The sequence below is a fragment of the Myxine glutinosa genome, chromosome 5, assembly GCF_964187855.1.
Source record: "Myxine glutinosa chromosome 5, kmMyxGlut1.1, whole genome shotgun sequence".
NCBI lineage: Eukaryota > Metazoa > Chordata > Myxini > Myxiniformes > Myxinidae > Myxine > Myxine glutinosa.
This window is the reverse complement of record NC_136265.1, coordinates 48894278-48910884: the sequence shown is the minus strand read 5'-3', so window position 1 is coordinate 48910884 and position 16607 is coordinate 48894278. Positions and strand designations below refer to the sequence as shown.

Here is a 16607-nt window from a genome sequence, read left to right as displayed (position 1 = left end):
AACATAACCTCCATCCACCTTCAGTGGCGGAGGTTATGAAAAGGATGGAATAAAAGAAAAAGAAAAAAAACAGTAACAAGTCAGGAGACGACGATGGTTCATGAGCGAGCGGTATTCAACGACAAAGGTCAAAACCGACAGTGAAAATATATAAATAGGAATGTATTATCTGTTATGAGATTAGTTAGCCACACAATACCGAAAATTCGGTTAGATTCCGACAACTTTGAAAATTTGACCTTTGTGACCTTCAAAGGTCAAAGGTCGAGGATTCTGAAATTTGTTGGAAAACTTGTATTTCATGATGTATGTGATAATATAAAAACATGTACGACATTTCACCCTATCAGGAAGCCAACAATGTAATAAAACCATCAAAAATTGACCTTTCTAAATTTTGTGACCTTGTGACCTTGATCTTGGGGAGAAAATGAAAAATCGAGCTCTGTGAGGCTAGACACATGACATTGGCCTAACCGAATACCGAAACCCCTGTCAGATTCCACCAAACCCCTCTGAGAAAATGTAGGTTGAACTCGATTACCCCCTAAAAAGGCATCTTTTTCGGGCGTGGCTCCGCCCACAACGGGCGCAACACGCCCACTCTAGGCAGGACACAACTAGATCATGATATCAACCCCCCACCCAAGTTTCATCAAAATCGGATGATATCATCGGGTAGTTATGCTGCGGACAGACAGACACACAGACATTACACCCATGAACACCCATTACACCCAGACGCATACACCCATGACGAATATAGTGGTCACTCTGTTTGATAACTCGTGAACCAATAGAACAGACAAGAAATATAAGAAGCATACAATTTTGCTGGCATCATGCGCATCCACGTTTAATCCAAAAGGCCGGGTGAAGATGTGTTGGTGAAGTGGCTAAAGCTATCCTCAGGGATCCGAGCAGTCCAGGCCTCATAACTTAAGCCGTTAGCCGGCCACTGTGCAAGCGCCGTCCATAAACAGCCGGTAGTCAAGCGACTCGCCAAAACAGCTTTCAAGTCCAGTCTTTCAAATACAACCACACCGAGCGGTCCGAGATAACCTGCATCCGGCACATCAACTGTGATGCAACCCATCACACCGGGGACGAAGAATCTCACTGCGCCTGGTAAATCGACATTTGGTTCAGCGAATGCGACTGCAGTGAAGCAGGATATGCATCGCATCTCAAAAACCTGCCCCACTTGCTGGAGAAAATTAGGAATCTGGAATGGAGGCAATGGAGGCAAGTTAGTCCCGGATCCTTCAATTCGACTGTTTGCATCCCGATGTGGAATTACCATAGGCTGTCTTCCGGTCTTTTTGTCATTTGTCTTTGTGACAGTGATTACCCACAGAGCATGGCAGGAAGGCAAGCGGGCTGACGCAGCCTGCCAATTGGCATGGGGCGGAAATACGATATGCGGATCTGGCATACGATTGCAATTTGGTTTTTCTGACATTGAGACAGCGAGCACGATGAGAAACTTTGGCTTCGATTGTGCGGCCAAATCACAAGGACAACTACAAACGACAACAAATTGTACATTTGTGACTTTGGCAGCACATCAATTATGGATTGCAATTATGCCAGATACTCACAGCAACCAGATTGGATGGGATGATGTACACCTACATTAGTTACCTATGCCACCGATGGTGGGCGAAGGTTATATTTTAATTCGTGGGTTTTTTTTGTCTGTTTGTCTGTCTGTCTGTGAGGAGGATATCATAAAACGTTTTGGACGGATTTGAACTTAACTTGGGGGGTGTTTTGATGAGAGTTTTTGGGTATTTGACAAGGAAGAATTGATTAGAAGATTTGGGGAAGATCTGGCTTTGGACACTAGAATATTTAAACTGATTCGTCACCATTGAGAGAGCGGACCAAAAACGATACACAGCAGGATATCTCAAAATGCCATGGACAGATTCAGACGAAACTTGGTGGACAGGTTGGGTGTGTGACAACTACAACTAATCCGCATGCCCTACTAAGGGACGTGGTGACCCCCATAACAGTCGGTCTTCCGCCTTCTGCCAACATTCACGTGGGCTAAGGCCAATCTCATTGGCACACTGGCGTAACCAAGATAGTCTTGGGCGTCCTCGAGGTCGGCGCCGGGTTGGATCGGTCAATGACCATGGTGGAGATGTATGGCAAATTCCATGGAGATATGCGCCGGTACATGTTCGCTTAAGCGGGTGATGTGTCCAAACAGGGACTATCGTCTCCTCGCAATATCAAGTATGATCGGGCTGATTCTTGTGATCTCACAGATCGTCCTGTTTGAGACTCAATCATACCATCAAGCCCCAAGGATGTGGAGTTTTTTTTTTGTATACAAGATCGAGGCTCGTGTAAGAGCAAACATGAATCACCAAAAAAAAAAACGGACACATAAAACATATAATAAAGGGAGCGGGAGACAAGATTGGGACTGGGGAGAGAGAGGGAAGCACACAAGTACAACAACAGTAGAGAACAGGGACATCAGGAGATCTGTGGGAGTGAGAGTGCTTGGAGGTATAAAACACATGGATACTGTTAGGACTTCAAGGAAAGAAGTCGGTATTTCAAAAAGTGGATCTGGGGTGAATTAACGGGGGTAGAAAAGACAGGTTTTGGATGGGGGGGAGATAAGAGATGGTGGTGAACAGCTGTTTTAAAGACCTGGAGGGAGGAGAGGGATTGAAGAGAGTGAGGGAGTTTGTTCCAGAGGCGGGAGAAAAGAGGAATGAAAGAGTGAAGGTGAATAGAGAGTCTTGATTTTGGCAATTTCACCATAAGAGGGTTGCTGGCAGATCTTGTGCGACCTGGAGGAATATTTGGGGGACAAAGCACAGACAGAGCTGGGGGAGCAAGGCCGGAGAGGAGTCGGTAGAAGACGGAAAGACCACCAACCTGCCTGCGGGGAGTGATTGAAAGGCCCTCGGCGTTAGCTCCATCGCGGGAGATTCCAATGATTCTGAAAGCTTTGGTTTCAACAGCGTGAAGCCGAGCTAGGTGTGAGGCAGGAGCACCTGCCCAGAGGGGAGAACAGTATTCAATTGAGCTGAAGATGAAAGCTTTGTATGGGGTGAGGAGCTCAGAAGTGCCCAGAAAGGTCTTCGCACGACGGATGATGCTCAGTCGGCGACTGGCTTTGGAGGCCAGAACTTTGAAATGTGGTTTTCCCAGGAAAGATCATGGCAGAAAGTGAGACGCAAAAGCTTGAGTGACAGAACTTCTTGGAGAGGATTGTTGAGAAAGTAGATGGAAGGGTTGTCCAGTCGGTCTTTTCGGAGAGACATCGTGAGAGTGTGAGATTTGTCAGGATTGAAAGACATGTTCCACTTGTTTGACCAGTCTGTGATTTTGTCCAGGTCTGCAGAGAGTGAGGAGGCTGCAGACTGCCGATCTGAGGGATGAGGTATGGAGCGGCAGAGATTGGAGTCATCAGCAAAGAGATAGAGAGGATTTTCAATTGTGGAGTTGACAAGGATGTGGAGTTGACATCGTATATGGAAATATTGTAGGATATCTTGGTCCTTTTTCAAAAAGGTCCAGGTCTCACAACCATAGAGGAGAACAGGAAGGATGCATGTTCTGTAAAAACGGAGCTTCGATGGTAAACTAAGATGGTGCTGTTTCCAGACAGCGTCGAGTTGCACCATGACAGAACCAGCCATGCCAATTCGTCTACGCACATCAGGGCTGCAGTATCCAGATGAATGAATGTTGGAGCCCAGGTAGGTGAAGTAGCCCACTGAGTCGACAACTATGCCGTGTATAGGTCCTGGAAGCAAGCGGTGTGTGACATGGAGGAATTGAAATGATTTTTCTTCGGGTCCGAATGCAGATCCGGCCTATCCGTGGGTTGGAAAAAGTAGAAACTGTTAAGCTTGGAAGAGATATGCGGTCTACCGAGTGCCGTTCTAGTTAAACGTGTAATGATGTAAAAAGTATCAATAAGGATGGAGAGGACAGGAGGGAGTACAGTTACTAACCTCCAAATGAAAATAGAACAAACAAACAAAAAATGTTCAATTTGATTTGGACAACAATTGGCCAAAAGTTACAGTTCAAAATATCAAAGCTGCAAAGGAAAGTTCTGCATTGAGGTAAGAAACCTCTCATGGCTTGCTGAATGATTATTCAACAAGGAATAGCTGCAGCAGTTCAAGAAAGCAAAAGCAACTGGAGACGAGTCACTATTCAATAATTTTGAACAAAGAGACCATCTATTTATTCTGCAAGAAAATATGGCAGAATTTCTGATGACCTCTCACATGCTCTGTACTTTTATATCCTTTATACTGTACTGTCTACATCTTGTATCCCGCTGATAGACTGGATCTGGATCAGGACATGAACCAAAATTTAACCGGCCAGTTCTTGTCGCCGAATCAACTCATGCACCTAGTTTTGCCATAACATGTACACAACTTTTGTGAGATATCATGCTATATACATATATATACAGCCACGTGAAAAGGTAAGTACATCCCATGTAAAGTTATGACTTTTTCAACATATTTCAACATACAGCTATTTGATCTTCATTTCAACAATATTGATAGATAAAGGTGATATAATATAACAAATATCATGAAACATTTACATTTTGTAGTCCATTGTATAATTTAAATAAACATAAATGCAAATTTTGCATGTGGAAAAAGTAAGTACACCCCTACATTTATCACTACTTCAAATACCTAAAATTAGAATCAGGTGCACCAGCTCAGGTGCAAATGATTAGAACATTGTTCGAGAGGATCTTGGAGGAACCGGTCTTATTTAAACCTTAGACATTTAGTTTGGTTTGCTCTTTGTTGTTGAAGTGTGCGGCGTCACCATGCCTAGATCAAAAGAGCTCACTGAGGCCATCAGAAAGAAGGTTATAGATGCCTACGAGTCTGGGAAGGGATTTAAAAAGATCTGTAAACAATTTGGAATCAATCATTCGACTGTCCGGAAGATCATCTGCAAGTGGAGAAAATTCCAAACAACTGCCAACTTGTTCAGGCCAGGCCGCCCCAGCAAGTTCAGCCCGAGAGCAGACCGCAAGATGCTGAAAGAAGTCTCTAAGGACCCCAGAATGTCATCATGGGACCTACAGGTAGCTCTTGCCACTGTTGATGTCAAAGTGCACGAGTCTACCATCAGAAAGAGGCTGCACAAATTTGATCTACATGGGAGGTGTGCCAGGAGGAAACCTTTGCTGTCCAGAAAGAACTTCAGGGCAAGATTAAAGTTTGCAAATGAACACCCAGGCAAAGACCAGCACTTCTGGAACAATGTACTCTGGACAGATGGAGTCAAAGGTAGAGCTATTTGGCCACAGTACCAGAAGACATGTTTGGCGAAAACCAAAGACAGCATTTGACCACAAGAACCTGATACCAACTGCAAAGCATGGCGGTGGAAAGATTATGGTTTGGGGCAGCTTTGCTGCATCAGGGCCTGGGCAGCTCACCATCATATAATCCACTATGAATTCTTCATTGTACCAGAGGGTGCTTGAAGATAATGTGAGGCCATCTGTCGGAGAGTTGAAGCTCAACCGAGGGTGGACCTTGCACCATGACAATGACCCTAAACATACCAGTAAATCCACCAAGGAATGGCTGAAAAGAAAGAAATGGAGGGTTCTGGAATGGCCAAGTCAAACCCCGGATCTAAATCCCATCGATATGTTGTGGGGGGATTTGAAGCAAGCTGTGCATGCAAGAAACCCCTCAAACATCGCACAGCTGAAATAATTCTGCATGGAGGAGTTGGAAAAATTTCTCCCAGTCGATGTCAGAAACTGGTAGACAGTTATAAGAAACGCCTACTTGAGGTTGTTTCTGCCAAAGGGGGCAATACCACCTATTAGAGCCAAGGGTGTACTTACTTTTTCCACATGCGAAATTTGCATTTATGTTTATTTAAATTATACAATGGACTACAAAATGTAAATGTTTCATGATATTTGTTATATTATATCACCTTTATCTATCAATATTGTTGAAATGAGGATCAAATAGCTGTATGTCGAAATATGTTGAAAAAGTCAAAACTTTACATGGGGTGTACTTACTTTTTCACGTGACTGTATATATATATATATATCGTTTTTCGGCCCATCTCTCAATGATGAAGAGTCACTTAAAATTATTGTATCCAGTTCTGGATCCTCATCAAAATTTAATCCGTCCATAACTTTATGAGATATCCTGCTTATAGACAGACAGACAGACAAGCAGAAAGACAGACAGACAGGAGTGGACACACAACCTACGTCGACCTTAGGTGGAGGAGGCAATAGTTGGAAGGATTTTTCTTCATCATGTTAGCTTTGCAAGATGCGATATGACATTTGATTGAATGAGCAGAATTTGTTGAAATCTTATGCTAAGATTGCTTTAACTTGTTCAGGTACCTCACACGATTCAGGTATTCAGTTCAGGTACTTTGACACTCGTCCGAGAGATAAATACATTCCAACTGGCCTGCAACATGTTGTGCTGTCTGAAGAAGACTACAAACACTGTCAGAAGATCCGAGGGAGAATTGATGACCACGTTGCTTCGACACATGAGCTACAGAGCACAAAGCGACAAAAAATATGGATGGAAATTTGTGGATCTTGTGACTCGTGAATCAGAAGGCACCTTGTTACAAAGTTAAAACTTGAAAAGCAGAAATAAATAACGAAAGACATGTCACAGAAGGCTTTGGGCAGAAGCGTATACAGTAGCTCAATGTCCACGATGAACAAACAATGTCAGCTCCCTTGGTTGTTTGCCATTCTTCTCGTATCATAACCGGGGCTGGCAGGATGGCCTATACCTAGAGGTACATGCACTCACCTCTGAGCTGTCTACATATATATATATATATATATGGGGTCTAGTCTGGGGTCGAATCTCGGTGCAGCCACAAACTGTCATCCCGGTGTTTCGCAGGCAGGGTAATTCATCTGTGTGTGTGTCCGTCCCTTGGATGGCATTAAACGGCCGTCCCATCTGCCAGCATTGGTTGGTGGACGTTAAAGATCACATGGTGTCCTTCGCAAAGATTACGTGAGCTATCGCCGGCATCCTCAACAAATTACAAATGCCTGCTCTAACCGACAGCGAGGATCATGTCACCCAGCAATGATGCAACCGGCAGATACAGGCTGGCAGATACAAAGCAAATGAAGATCATAATCAGTAATGAAAGACCAGATATTAGAAAATTACATGTAAATAAATTGCGGTCGGCCAAGGTTATGGCAAACAACACATTGATGAAAAATAAATGAAAATAAAAAGTTTAAACATTGGAAGGCAAATATAACAACAACTAGAACGACACTCTTTGGACGTCACGAGGTCGACCGATATGCCTCAGCCCACATTGTTACATCATTATACATACTTGCAAAAAGTTTGATTTAAATCCATTCAGCTGTTCTCAAGTATCACATTTTCACCTGACATGACCTTTGACCTCACCAAAATCACATCACCTCACTCCTCACCTTCGATGCCAAAATATAATCAGTTCGCCATTACATCATAATATATACTTATACCAAGTTTGGTCAAAATCCCATCACCGGCTCACAAGTTAGAACAGTAACAGAATTTTCACTTAACATGACCTCTGACCTTTGACACATTGACCCTAAAATCTAATCAGTTCATCTTTTCATCATTATACATACCTGTACCAAGTTTGACTAATATCCCTTCAGCCGTTCTCAAGTTATCACGGTAACGACAACCTATCACGGATGATAAGCCAGACGGGCGACTTCGGCGGCGGAGGCATTCAAATTTTCACCCCTGTCTGTCTGTCCGTTTGTCTGTCTGTCTGTCTGTCCGTTTGTGAACAAGATATCTCAAAAAGTGGTGGACGGATTCAGCCAAAATTTGGTGGAGATGTAGCGTATGTGACAAGGACGAAATGCTTAGATTTTGGTGAAGATCCACATTTGGATCCGGTTACTAGAATTTTGAAGTGATTTTTCACCACTGGGAGATAGGGCCAAAACCGACACATGGCAGGATAACTCAAAACGTTATGGACGGATTTGGACGAAACTTGGTGGAGAGGTTGGGTGTCTGACAAGGACGATTAGATTCGATTTTGGTGAAGATCTGAATATGGATTCGGATATGAGAATTATTTAATATTTTAAGTGATTCTTCACCATTGGGCGACAGGGCCAAAAACGATACATAGTAGGATATCTCAAAAAGTTATGGATGGAGTTGGACGAAACTTGTTGGAGAGGTTGTGTGTGTGACAAGGACTAATGGATTCAATTTTGGTGAAGATCAGGATCCGGATCCAGCTAGTAGAATTTTTTAAGTGATTCTTCACCATTGAGTGATATGGCCAACCAGGCGGAGGTATGCTCTCTACTGAGTGCCGTTATAGTTTGGGTCTTTATTCATCTCCATTTTCTACGTCTGTGAATGCAGAGAATCCTCAGCCTGATGGACTCAGATGGTCAAAATACAGCACAGAGGACCTGCGTTGGGAAGGAACGGGTAAAACGGCTCGGAAGTTCCACTCCTTATCCCTCCAATAACCTGCCCTGCGCCTACATCCCTCATCCTTTAATCAACTTAAAAACACATGAAAGTTTGTCCCAAGTGTACTCAAATATCAAAGGCATCCCCATTTCCATTCACTTCCGAATACGCAACAGTCTCACTCTCAGACGGCATACCGGTCCTCGTAGGTCCACGAGTTCGTTCCTCATTTGTTGAATGAGGGTGTCCTTGGCGCAGAGTGAGCGCTGTAGTTTCGCGTTGAACTCGATGAGCTCTCCATGCATTTCGGCAACCTGCGCCCACACAAGAGTGCACCGAGGTATGCTGAAAATCGTGAGTGTGCTTTTCTTTTCTTGCCAACAAGTTCATGAAAAAAAACATTTCACCTTGGTCAACAGCAACACCAAAAACTAACGAAGAGAACTATATGACTCTTGTGGCGCAAAGATTTGTTGTATATTGAATTCTACCACCCATGACATCAATGAGTCACGCACCTGTTGGAGAAAGACCTAACCTTTTCTTGGGTTGAAAAAGAGCTAAGGTTGTTTCGCTCGAGCAAAGCAAAACTTTTTTTTAACCCTTGGATGCAGTGATTGGGCATCGGAGCCCCACAAGGTATTTTTTGTTGCAAAAACTATGCTGTACAATTTTTTTTTGGAATAAGCCTCATTTTCACCGACTTTCATGTTGTTACACAAAATTCAGTGACATAAAAATTGTTTTTAATTCAGGCTCGTGGGAAAAATCTTCATTCTTCACTTATAACCCGAAAATCCGACACGAATGCAGGCCTGGGGCCTTCAAGGCCCCGCATAAATGTTGTTGTACTACTATGTTATATCATTATTTTCTTAATATGAGCCTCATTATATGCTCCTATAACTTGGTTACAAATAATTCAGTGACAAAAATATGAAAATTAAAAAACTTTACACAAATACATTCGTGGGGCCTCCGAGGCCCAAAACTGCATAGGTGTAGGATGTTTGACAGTTGTGGACATATACATTCTAAATAAAAGGATTAGTGAATAATATTTTTTGAGCAAATACTCCTTCATGAGCCTCAACCTTTTAGAGAAAAAAAAGTTGAAAAACCAAGAACAAAAAACTTTTTTTCCAAAAAAAAAGATGATTCATTACTTGTATGGGATTCTTACAACTAATAGGATCAATGATTCACATTTTCTGAGCAAATACACACCCATGAGCATCGACTTGGATTGAAAAAGGATATGAAAGAAAAAACATCTATTAAAAAAATTAAAAAATTAAAAAAACATTACACGAATACATCCGTTAGGCTTCCGAGGCCCAATGGCTGCGTTAATGTAGGATTTTTGACGCCTGCATCTAAGAGTTAACACTAGAACACAAAGTCGAGGCTCATGGAGAAGCGAGAACAGAATGCATCAGGATAGAGGGACACTTGGAGAAATAATGGATGTGGGGAAGCCACATGGGGTGGACAAGGTGGTTCGAGAAGCAAACTCTCAGGAAGGAAAAACTGGAAATTTTGGAAGAGGCGGGTTTGGGGTATGGAGGAAGGTGGGAGCGCAAGGCGGGTAACGGGGATAGAAAAGATAATGGTTTTAGCTGGGGGATAACCTGAGATGGTGGGGAACAGAAGCCAACTCGGTCGTATTTCCTCACCTGCACCTGTTGCTTGTACAGATTATACTCGGACATTTACGAAGTAGCCTCCCAGACTCTCCGCATTCTGAGATGCGTTTACCAACAAGAAACTCGTACCTCGACCCCGTAGTTTCTCGGAAGAGGTACAATATATCCTTTCGGGTAATAGAATGCAATATGATTTCAGTAATAACTGATAATTGCATTACTTGAAATAGCTTTGACTTCAATTACAAATAGGCCGGCACGATGTTAGGAAGTACATTGAATTATCCCATGACATGTTTTCAAAAGCAAATTTGAAAATGCTAACTCGATTCCAAATTGACCTTTGCGGAAGGTATGTGAGATGCTGTCTTTATTAGAGATCCAATATTCCCAAAACCTATAATCACGTTTAAAACTCTCACACACCGCGCTTCCTCAATTGCATAGGGCATTGCACCTCCGATCGTCACCCCATCGTCATTATCTGTAGATTGGCTCAGTTTGGGAGAGGAACCGCATCATGAAACATCATTGGTCACATCACACATGGATGATGCCTTGATACGCAACGTGGCATCAAAAACATTTTTAGACTCCAAGGATACGTTAAGGATCAATTGGGAGACCATATTAAAAGATGCCCTTATATACATAGAGCCGAGGATTTGATCACAAGGCAAAAATGGCCCTTTTTCATTCCGTCTGATTGCCCTTCAAAACTCAAGCAGCTTTGACAAACCCCAGCTTTATCACCCCCTACCCTCACCCCTCAGGCTCGAGGCAAAACGTATTAGTAGGGTATGAGCAAATAATAATTGAGAAAACAAAGATGGTCGCTTGGGGAACAACAAAACGGAAGAGGAAGGGAGGGGAGAGGCAAAACAAAAAAGGGAAAGAGCAGGAAATTTGGGTAAATTCCACAAAGTCTTCTTTTTTTTTTTGCATACATCGTCGAGGCTCATGAAAGAGTTTGACACAGAATGGAATTGAACAAAATGGAAACGGGGAAACACCAACATTAGAATAGGAGTGAGAGTGAGATCAAGGCGAAGGACGAAGGGCACATGGGGTGAGTGGGGTCCAGGGGAGCGAAGAAGGGCACATGGGGTGAGTGGGAGTGAGATCAAGGCGAAGGACGAAGGGCACATGGGGTGAGTGGGAGTGGGCTCTAGGGAAGGGAAGAAGGGCACATGGAGCGAATGGGAGTGAGATCAAGGCGAAGGACGAAGGGCACATGGGGTGAGTGGGAGTGAGATCAAGGCGAAGGACGAAGGGCACATGGGGTGAGTGGGAGTGAGGTCTAGGGGAGGAAAGAAGGGCACATGGGGTGAGTGGGAGTGGGCTCTAGGGGAGGGAAGAAGGGCACATGGAGCGAGTGGGAGTGAGATCAAGGTGAAGGATGAAGGGCACATGGGGTGAGTGGGAGTGGCGTCTAGGGGAGGAAAGAAGGGCACATGGGGTGAGTGGGAGTGGGCTCCATGGGAGGGAAGAATGGCACATGGAGCGTGTGGGAGTGAGATCAAGGCGAAGGATGAAGGGCACAAGTGGTGAGTGGGAGTGGGGTCTAGGGGAGGGAATGAGGGCACATGGGGTGAGTGGGAGTGGGCTCTAGGGGAGGGAAGAAGGGCACACGGAGCGAGTGGGAGTGAGATCAAGGTGAAGGATGAAGGGCACATGGGGTGAGTGGGAGTGGGATCTAGGGGAGGGAAGAAGGGCACATGGGGTGAGTGGGAGTGGGGTCTAGGGGAGGAAAGAAGGGCACATGGAGCGAGTGGGAGTGGCATCTCAGGGAGGGAAGAAGGGCACATGGGATGAGTGGGAGTGGGCTCTAGGAGAGGGAAGGAGGGCACATGGGGTGAGTGGGAGTGGGATCTAGGGGAGGAAAGAAGGGCACATGGGGGTGAGAGTGGGATCTCGGAGAGGGAAGAAGGGTGCATGGGGGTGAGAGTGGGATCTCGGGGAGGGAAGAAGGGCACATGGGGGTGAGTGGGAGTGGGCTCTAGGGGAGGGAAGGAGGGCACATGGGGTGAGTGGGAGTGGGATATAGGGGAGGGAAGAAGGGCACATGGGGGTGAGAGTGGAATCTCGGGGAGGGAAGAAGGGTACATGGGGGTGAGAGCGGGGTCTCGGGGAGGGAAGAAGGGTACATGGGGGTGAGAGTGGAATCTAGGGGAGGGAAGAAGGGTACATGGGGGTGAGAGTGGAATGTAGGGGAGGGAAGAAGAGTACATGGGGTGAACAAGCTGCACACAAGCTGAATGAAACACAGAAAGAAGAGGAAGGGGAAATCGAGGATGAAACAGAAAAAGAACAAACCAACTGACAACTAGCAAAGGAGAAAAGGTGGAGGAGAGGGGGGAGAGTGGGTGGGGGGGGGGGGGGGATAACCAAAATAACCTGGAAAATGTGAGTGCTTGGGAATTTGGATGATCTGTGCAGGTAAATGGCGCCAGCTTTGACAACTCCAATACAAATGATGTTTGCTTCAGTCATTCATAAATGAAACAAGACATTTTTCTGCCACAACCATCAATCATCCAAATGGAATCTCACCTCAGTTTCTTGATCATGCCTGGCATAGCAGTTAAATTCCAAAATTCAAAAAACCATGGACAAAATTACCAGGAACGAAGTACAGTCGTAATAACCTCTCCTCTCGTCTCCCACATCCACCTCCATCATTCCACATACTTTATAAACAGCAGTTACTTTTCCTCTCCGTATGGCATGTTCACAACACAGCGGGCAGGCGAACAATTCAATTGTGAACACATATTCAAATTCGATTCAAATTTATTTCACAACAGCGCTCAGCAAGACAGCACTGTCTGAGGAAAAAGTACCGCTGGCAATGGCGCACGGATTTCGTGTGGTGATGGAGTTTGCAAGGAAAATAAGATGTTGGGGTAAATTTTCAGGACGTACGCCTGCAATATGTGGAAATGTCACACATATTTCTGGATAATAAGCCCCCAGCGAGGCGAGGTTTACCTGCTGACTCAATTTCATTGCCAGGCCGGGAACCTGGGCCTCTCGATGCGGCGTAAACATGTTAGTGTGATGGACGGACTTCCAGACTGGCTTGAATAGCCAAAGCTCTCCAAGGTAAGAGACTCGATAAAGCCAAGGGACGTGGGTGGCAGGGGTGGTGCTGAGGAGTAACCAAACTTGGGTTTTTTTTTTCGACATAATCTTTCGAATCAAGGATTTAATAAAAGTGGATGCCGTGCCCTGCGTTGAAAAATACCTTCGTAATGAAAAGGTTCAGCAGTGAACAAATAAATTTTCTTTATATTGATTTGTGCAGAGGTACAGTCACGTGAAAAAGTAAGTACACCCCATGTAAAGTTTTGACTTTTTCAACATATTTCAACATACAGGTATTTGATCTTCATTTCAACAATATTGATAGATAAAGGTGATATAATATAACAAATATCATGAAACATTTACATTTTGTAGTCCATTGTATAATTTAAATAAACATAAATGCAAATTTCGCATGTGGAAAAAGTAAGTACACCCTTGGCTCTAATAGGTGGTATTGCCCCCTTTCGCAGAAACAGCCTCAAGTAGGCGTTTCTTATAACTGTCTACCAGTCTCTGACATCGACCAGGAGAAATTTTTGCCCACTCCTCCATGCAGAATTATTTCTTTCAGCTGTGCGATGTTTGAGGGGTTTCTTGCATGCACAGCTCGTTTCAAATCCCCCCACAACATCTCGATGGGATTTAGATCCAGGCTTTGACTTAGCCATTCCAGAACCCTCCATTTCTTTCTTTTCAGCCATTCCTTGGTGGATTTACTGGTATGTTTAGGGTCATTGTCATGTTGCAAGGTCCACCTTCGGTTGAGCTTCAACTTCCAACAGATGGCTTCACATTATCCTCAAGCACCCTCTAGTACAATGAAGAATTCATAGTGGATTCTATGATGGTGAGCTGCCCAGGCCCTGATGCAGCAAAGCTGCCCCAAACCATAATATTTTCCCTACCATTATTTTACAGTTGGTATCAGGTTCTTATGGTCCAATGCTGTCTTTGGTTTTCGCCGAACATGTCTTCTGGTACTGTGGCCAAATAGCTCTACCTTTGACTCATCTGTCCAGAGCACATTGTTCCAGAAGTGCTGGTCTTTGCCTCGGTGTTCATTGGCAAACTTTAGTCTTGCCCTGATGTTCTTTCTGGACAGCATAGGTTTCCTCCTGACACACCTCCCATGTAGATCAAATTTGTGCAGCCTCTTTCTGATGGTAGACTTGTGCACTTTGACATCAACAGTGGCAAGAGCTACCTGTATGTCCCGTGATGACATTCTGGGGTTCTTCGAGACTTCTTTCAGCATCTTGTGGTCTGCTCTCGGGCTGAACTTGCTGGAGCGACCTGGCCTGAACAAGTTGGCAGTTGTGTGGAATCTTCTCCACCTGTAGATGATCTTCCGGACAGTCGATTAATTGATTTCAAATTGTTTGGAGATCTTTTTAAATCCCTTCCCAGACTCGTAGGCATCTATAACATTCTTTCTGAATAGTGTGGTATGAAGTGTAATCCCGTGTGATTTGCGTGCTAAAATTGATTTTTTTGCATTGTTGGATTAATTCGAGGTCAAAATATTGAAAAATAATGGGGTACAAATTTTCCGACCCCGGACCCCCTTTTATGGGGTGTTTTGTTTCCAGTGACCCCCGGGACTGACCATGCGACTTTCTCCCCTGACAACTTAGAGATTTTATCGATCTCGGGGTCGTTAGAGAGGTTTTCGATGACGCTAAATCCATTTATGATACTTTCGAAGCGACCGGAAGTGGCGATCCCAGATTTCCGTTCACCAAAGATGCTAAGGTCAAGGTCATTTCAATTGTAGCAATAAACATAGGCATGTAATACCTCTTTTTATGGTTTTCAGGCACAGGAAGACGTTTGGTGCAGTTATTTTTGCGATCTAGATGCCCTGTCGCGAGATAAGGACAAACAAATATTGGTAAAATGCTCAAGGCTTTTTTTTGTTTGTTTTTCAGAAAGAAGGCTGACAGAGACTAGTACAAAACCATCTAGAGGTCATGTCTGAGAAGAACAGCGTGTGCATCATCTGCAATGAGGGAGCTACATCAAAGAAGAGACTGATAAACAATCCTGATATGATTGGCGAACTTATTTATTGTGCTAACGAGCGACTGTCTTTGGGTCAGGGTGATATTAAGCGACTTACAGATCGGTTAGCTAGCTTAGGTGAATCTGAACGGAAATCAGTATGGTATCATAGCGAATGTCGAAAACACATCGTCAACACAAGCATGATTGAACGGCTAAGGGTTAAACGAGTCCGGTTTGATTCTCCTGCATGCCCTGCGCGTGGGCCTGGACGACCTTCCAGTGTGGCTGACTCTACCCGACCTAAAAGAACAAAAACCATCCCAAAGGAAAAGGTGTGTCTGTTCTCGTCATGTAGCTTTTGTTCTAATAACATATCAGAACCTCTCCATCGCGTTTACTCTGACAAGATGGATGAAAACTTCCTCGAGATAAAGCTCAAGACTCAGGATGACCACATCAGAACTTGCGTGTCCGAGTTAGAATACGCTGGGGATGCCTCTGCTCTTGTAAAATACTATCATAGGAAATGTTTACGATACGCGCAGCGCACTTTAACGCGAAAATATCGTAGTAATACCCAGCTTATTGGCTCTCGATGTGATGAACAGTTGCTTCTCTCCGTCCAAAATACTCTTACTGCGGACGATCTTACTCTGAACATGGCTGAAGTGAATGGTGCATATTTGTCCATTTTGAAGAGGTATAATGTAGAGATCAATCAGACAACCAACTACCGCAAGCATTTGAAAAAGCCGATTACTGAACAGCTTCCGAATATCCAGTTCGTCCAATCACTACGCAAAAATGAGCCCGACAACCTCGTTCTTTCACTGGCGGTTAGGAAGGCCATGCAACTGAGGTCTGCACAGCTGGATAATGACGACACAGTTGGCAACTTGAAGAACATGGCAAACATTCTAAGGGAAGAGATAATGCAGCATCGAAGCTGGTCGTTCAGGGGAATGTTTGAAGACTTTGAGAATCCTCCACTTCTCCAGTTCTTCCTCACTCATCTCCTATTTGGCCGTCATGTTCTCAAAGTTTCTGAAATGCGCAATGCACAAGTGGACAAAACTGTTGATGTTGCTTGCCAGTTTCTCGTCCAGAATACTCGAACCGATCGCCAGGTAAAGCATCAGCCAAAACAAAACGAAATCTTTCAGCAAACTGCCCAGACGCCCCTCTCAATAGGCTTGCCGCTCACCATTCATTCCAGAGTTCGTGACAAAAACCTCGTCAATAACCTATCAGAAGTTTACATTGGGAGCGACTACCAGAGGCTCCTTGATCTCGTAAAGCGCATAGAGCAAGGCGTTCTTCAGCGAATGAAGGAGGCTGGTGGATTTTGTCTGCCTGATTTCATCAAGAA

The 16607-nt window shown here is 44.3% G+C and overlaps 1 protein-coding gene across 2 annotated transcripts in view; it reads right to left on the bottom strand.

Moving 5' to 3' along the window:
• Nucleotides 1-16607, bottom strand: part of SNX29 (sorting nexin 29) — a 476585-nt gene that overhangs the window by 129703 nt on the left and 330275 nt on the right. For both annotated transcript variants that reach the window (XM_078778010.1, XM_078778011.1), the window contains exon 18: nt 8696-8812. In XM_078778010.1, the coding sequence (XP_078634136.1) occupies nt 8696-8812 (117 nt within the window). The remainder of the gene's footprint in view (nt 1-8695; nt 8813-16607) is intronic.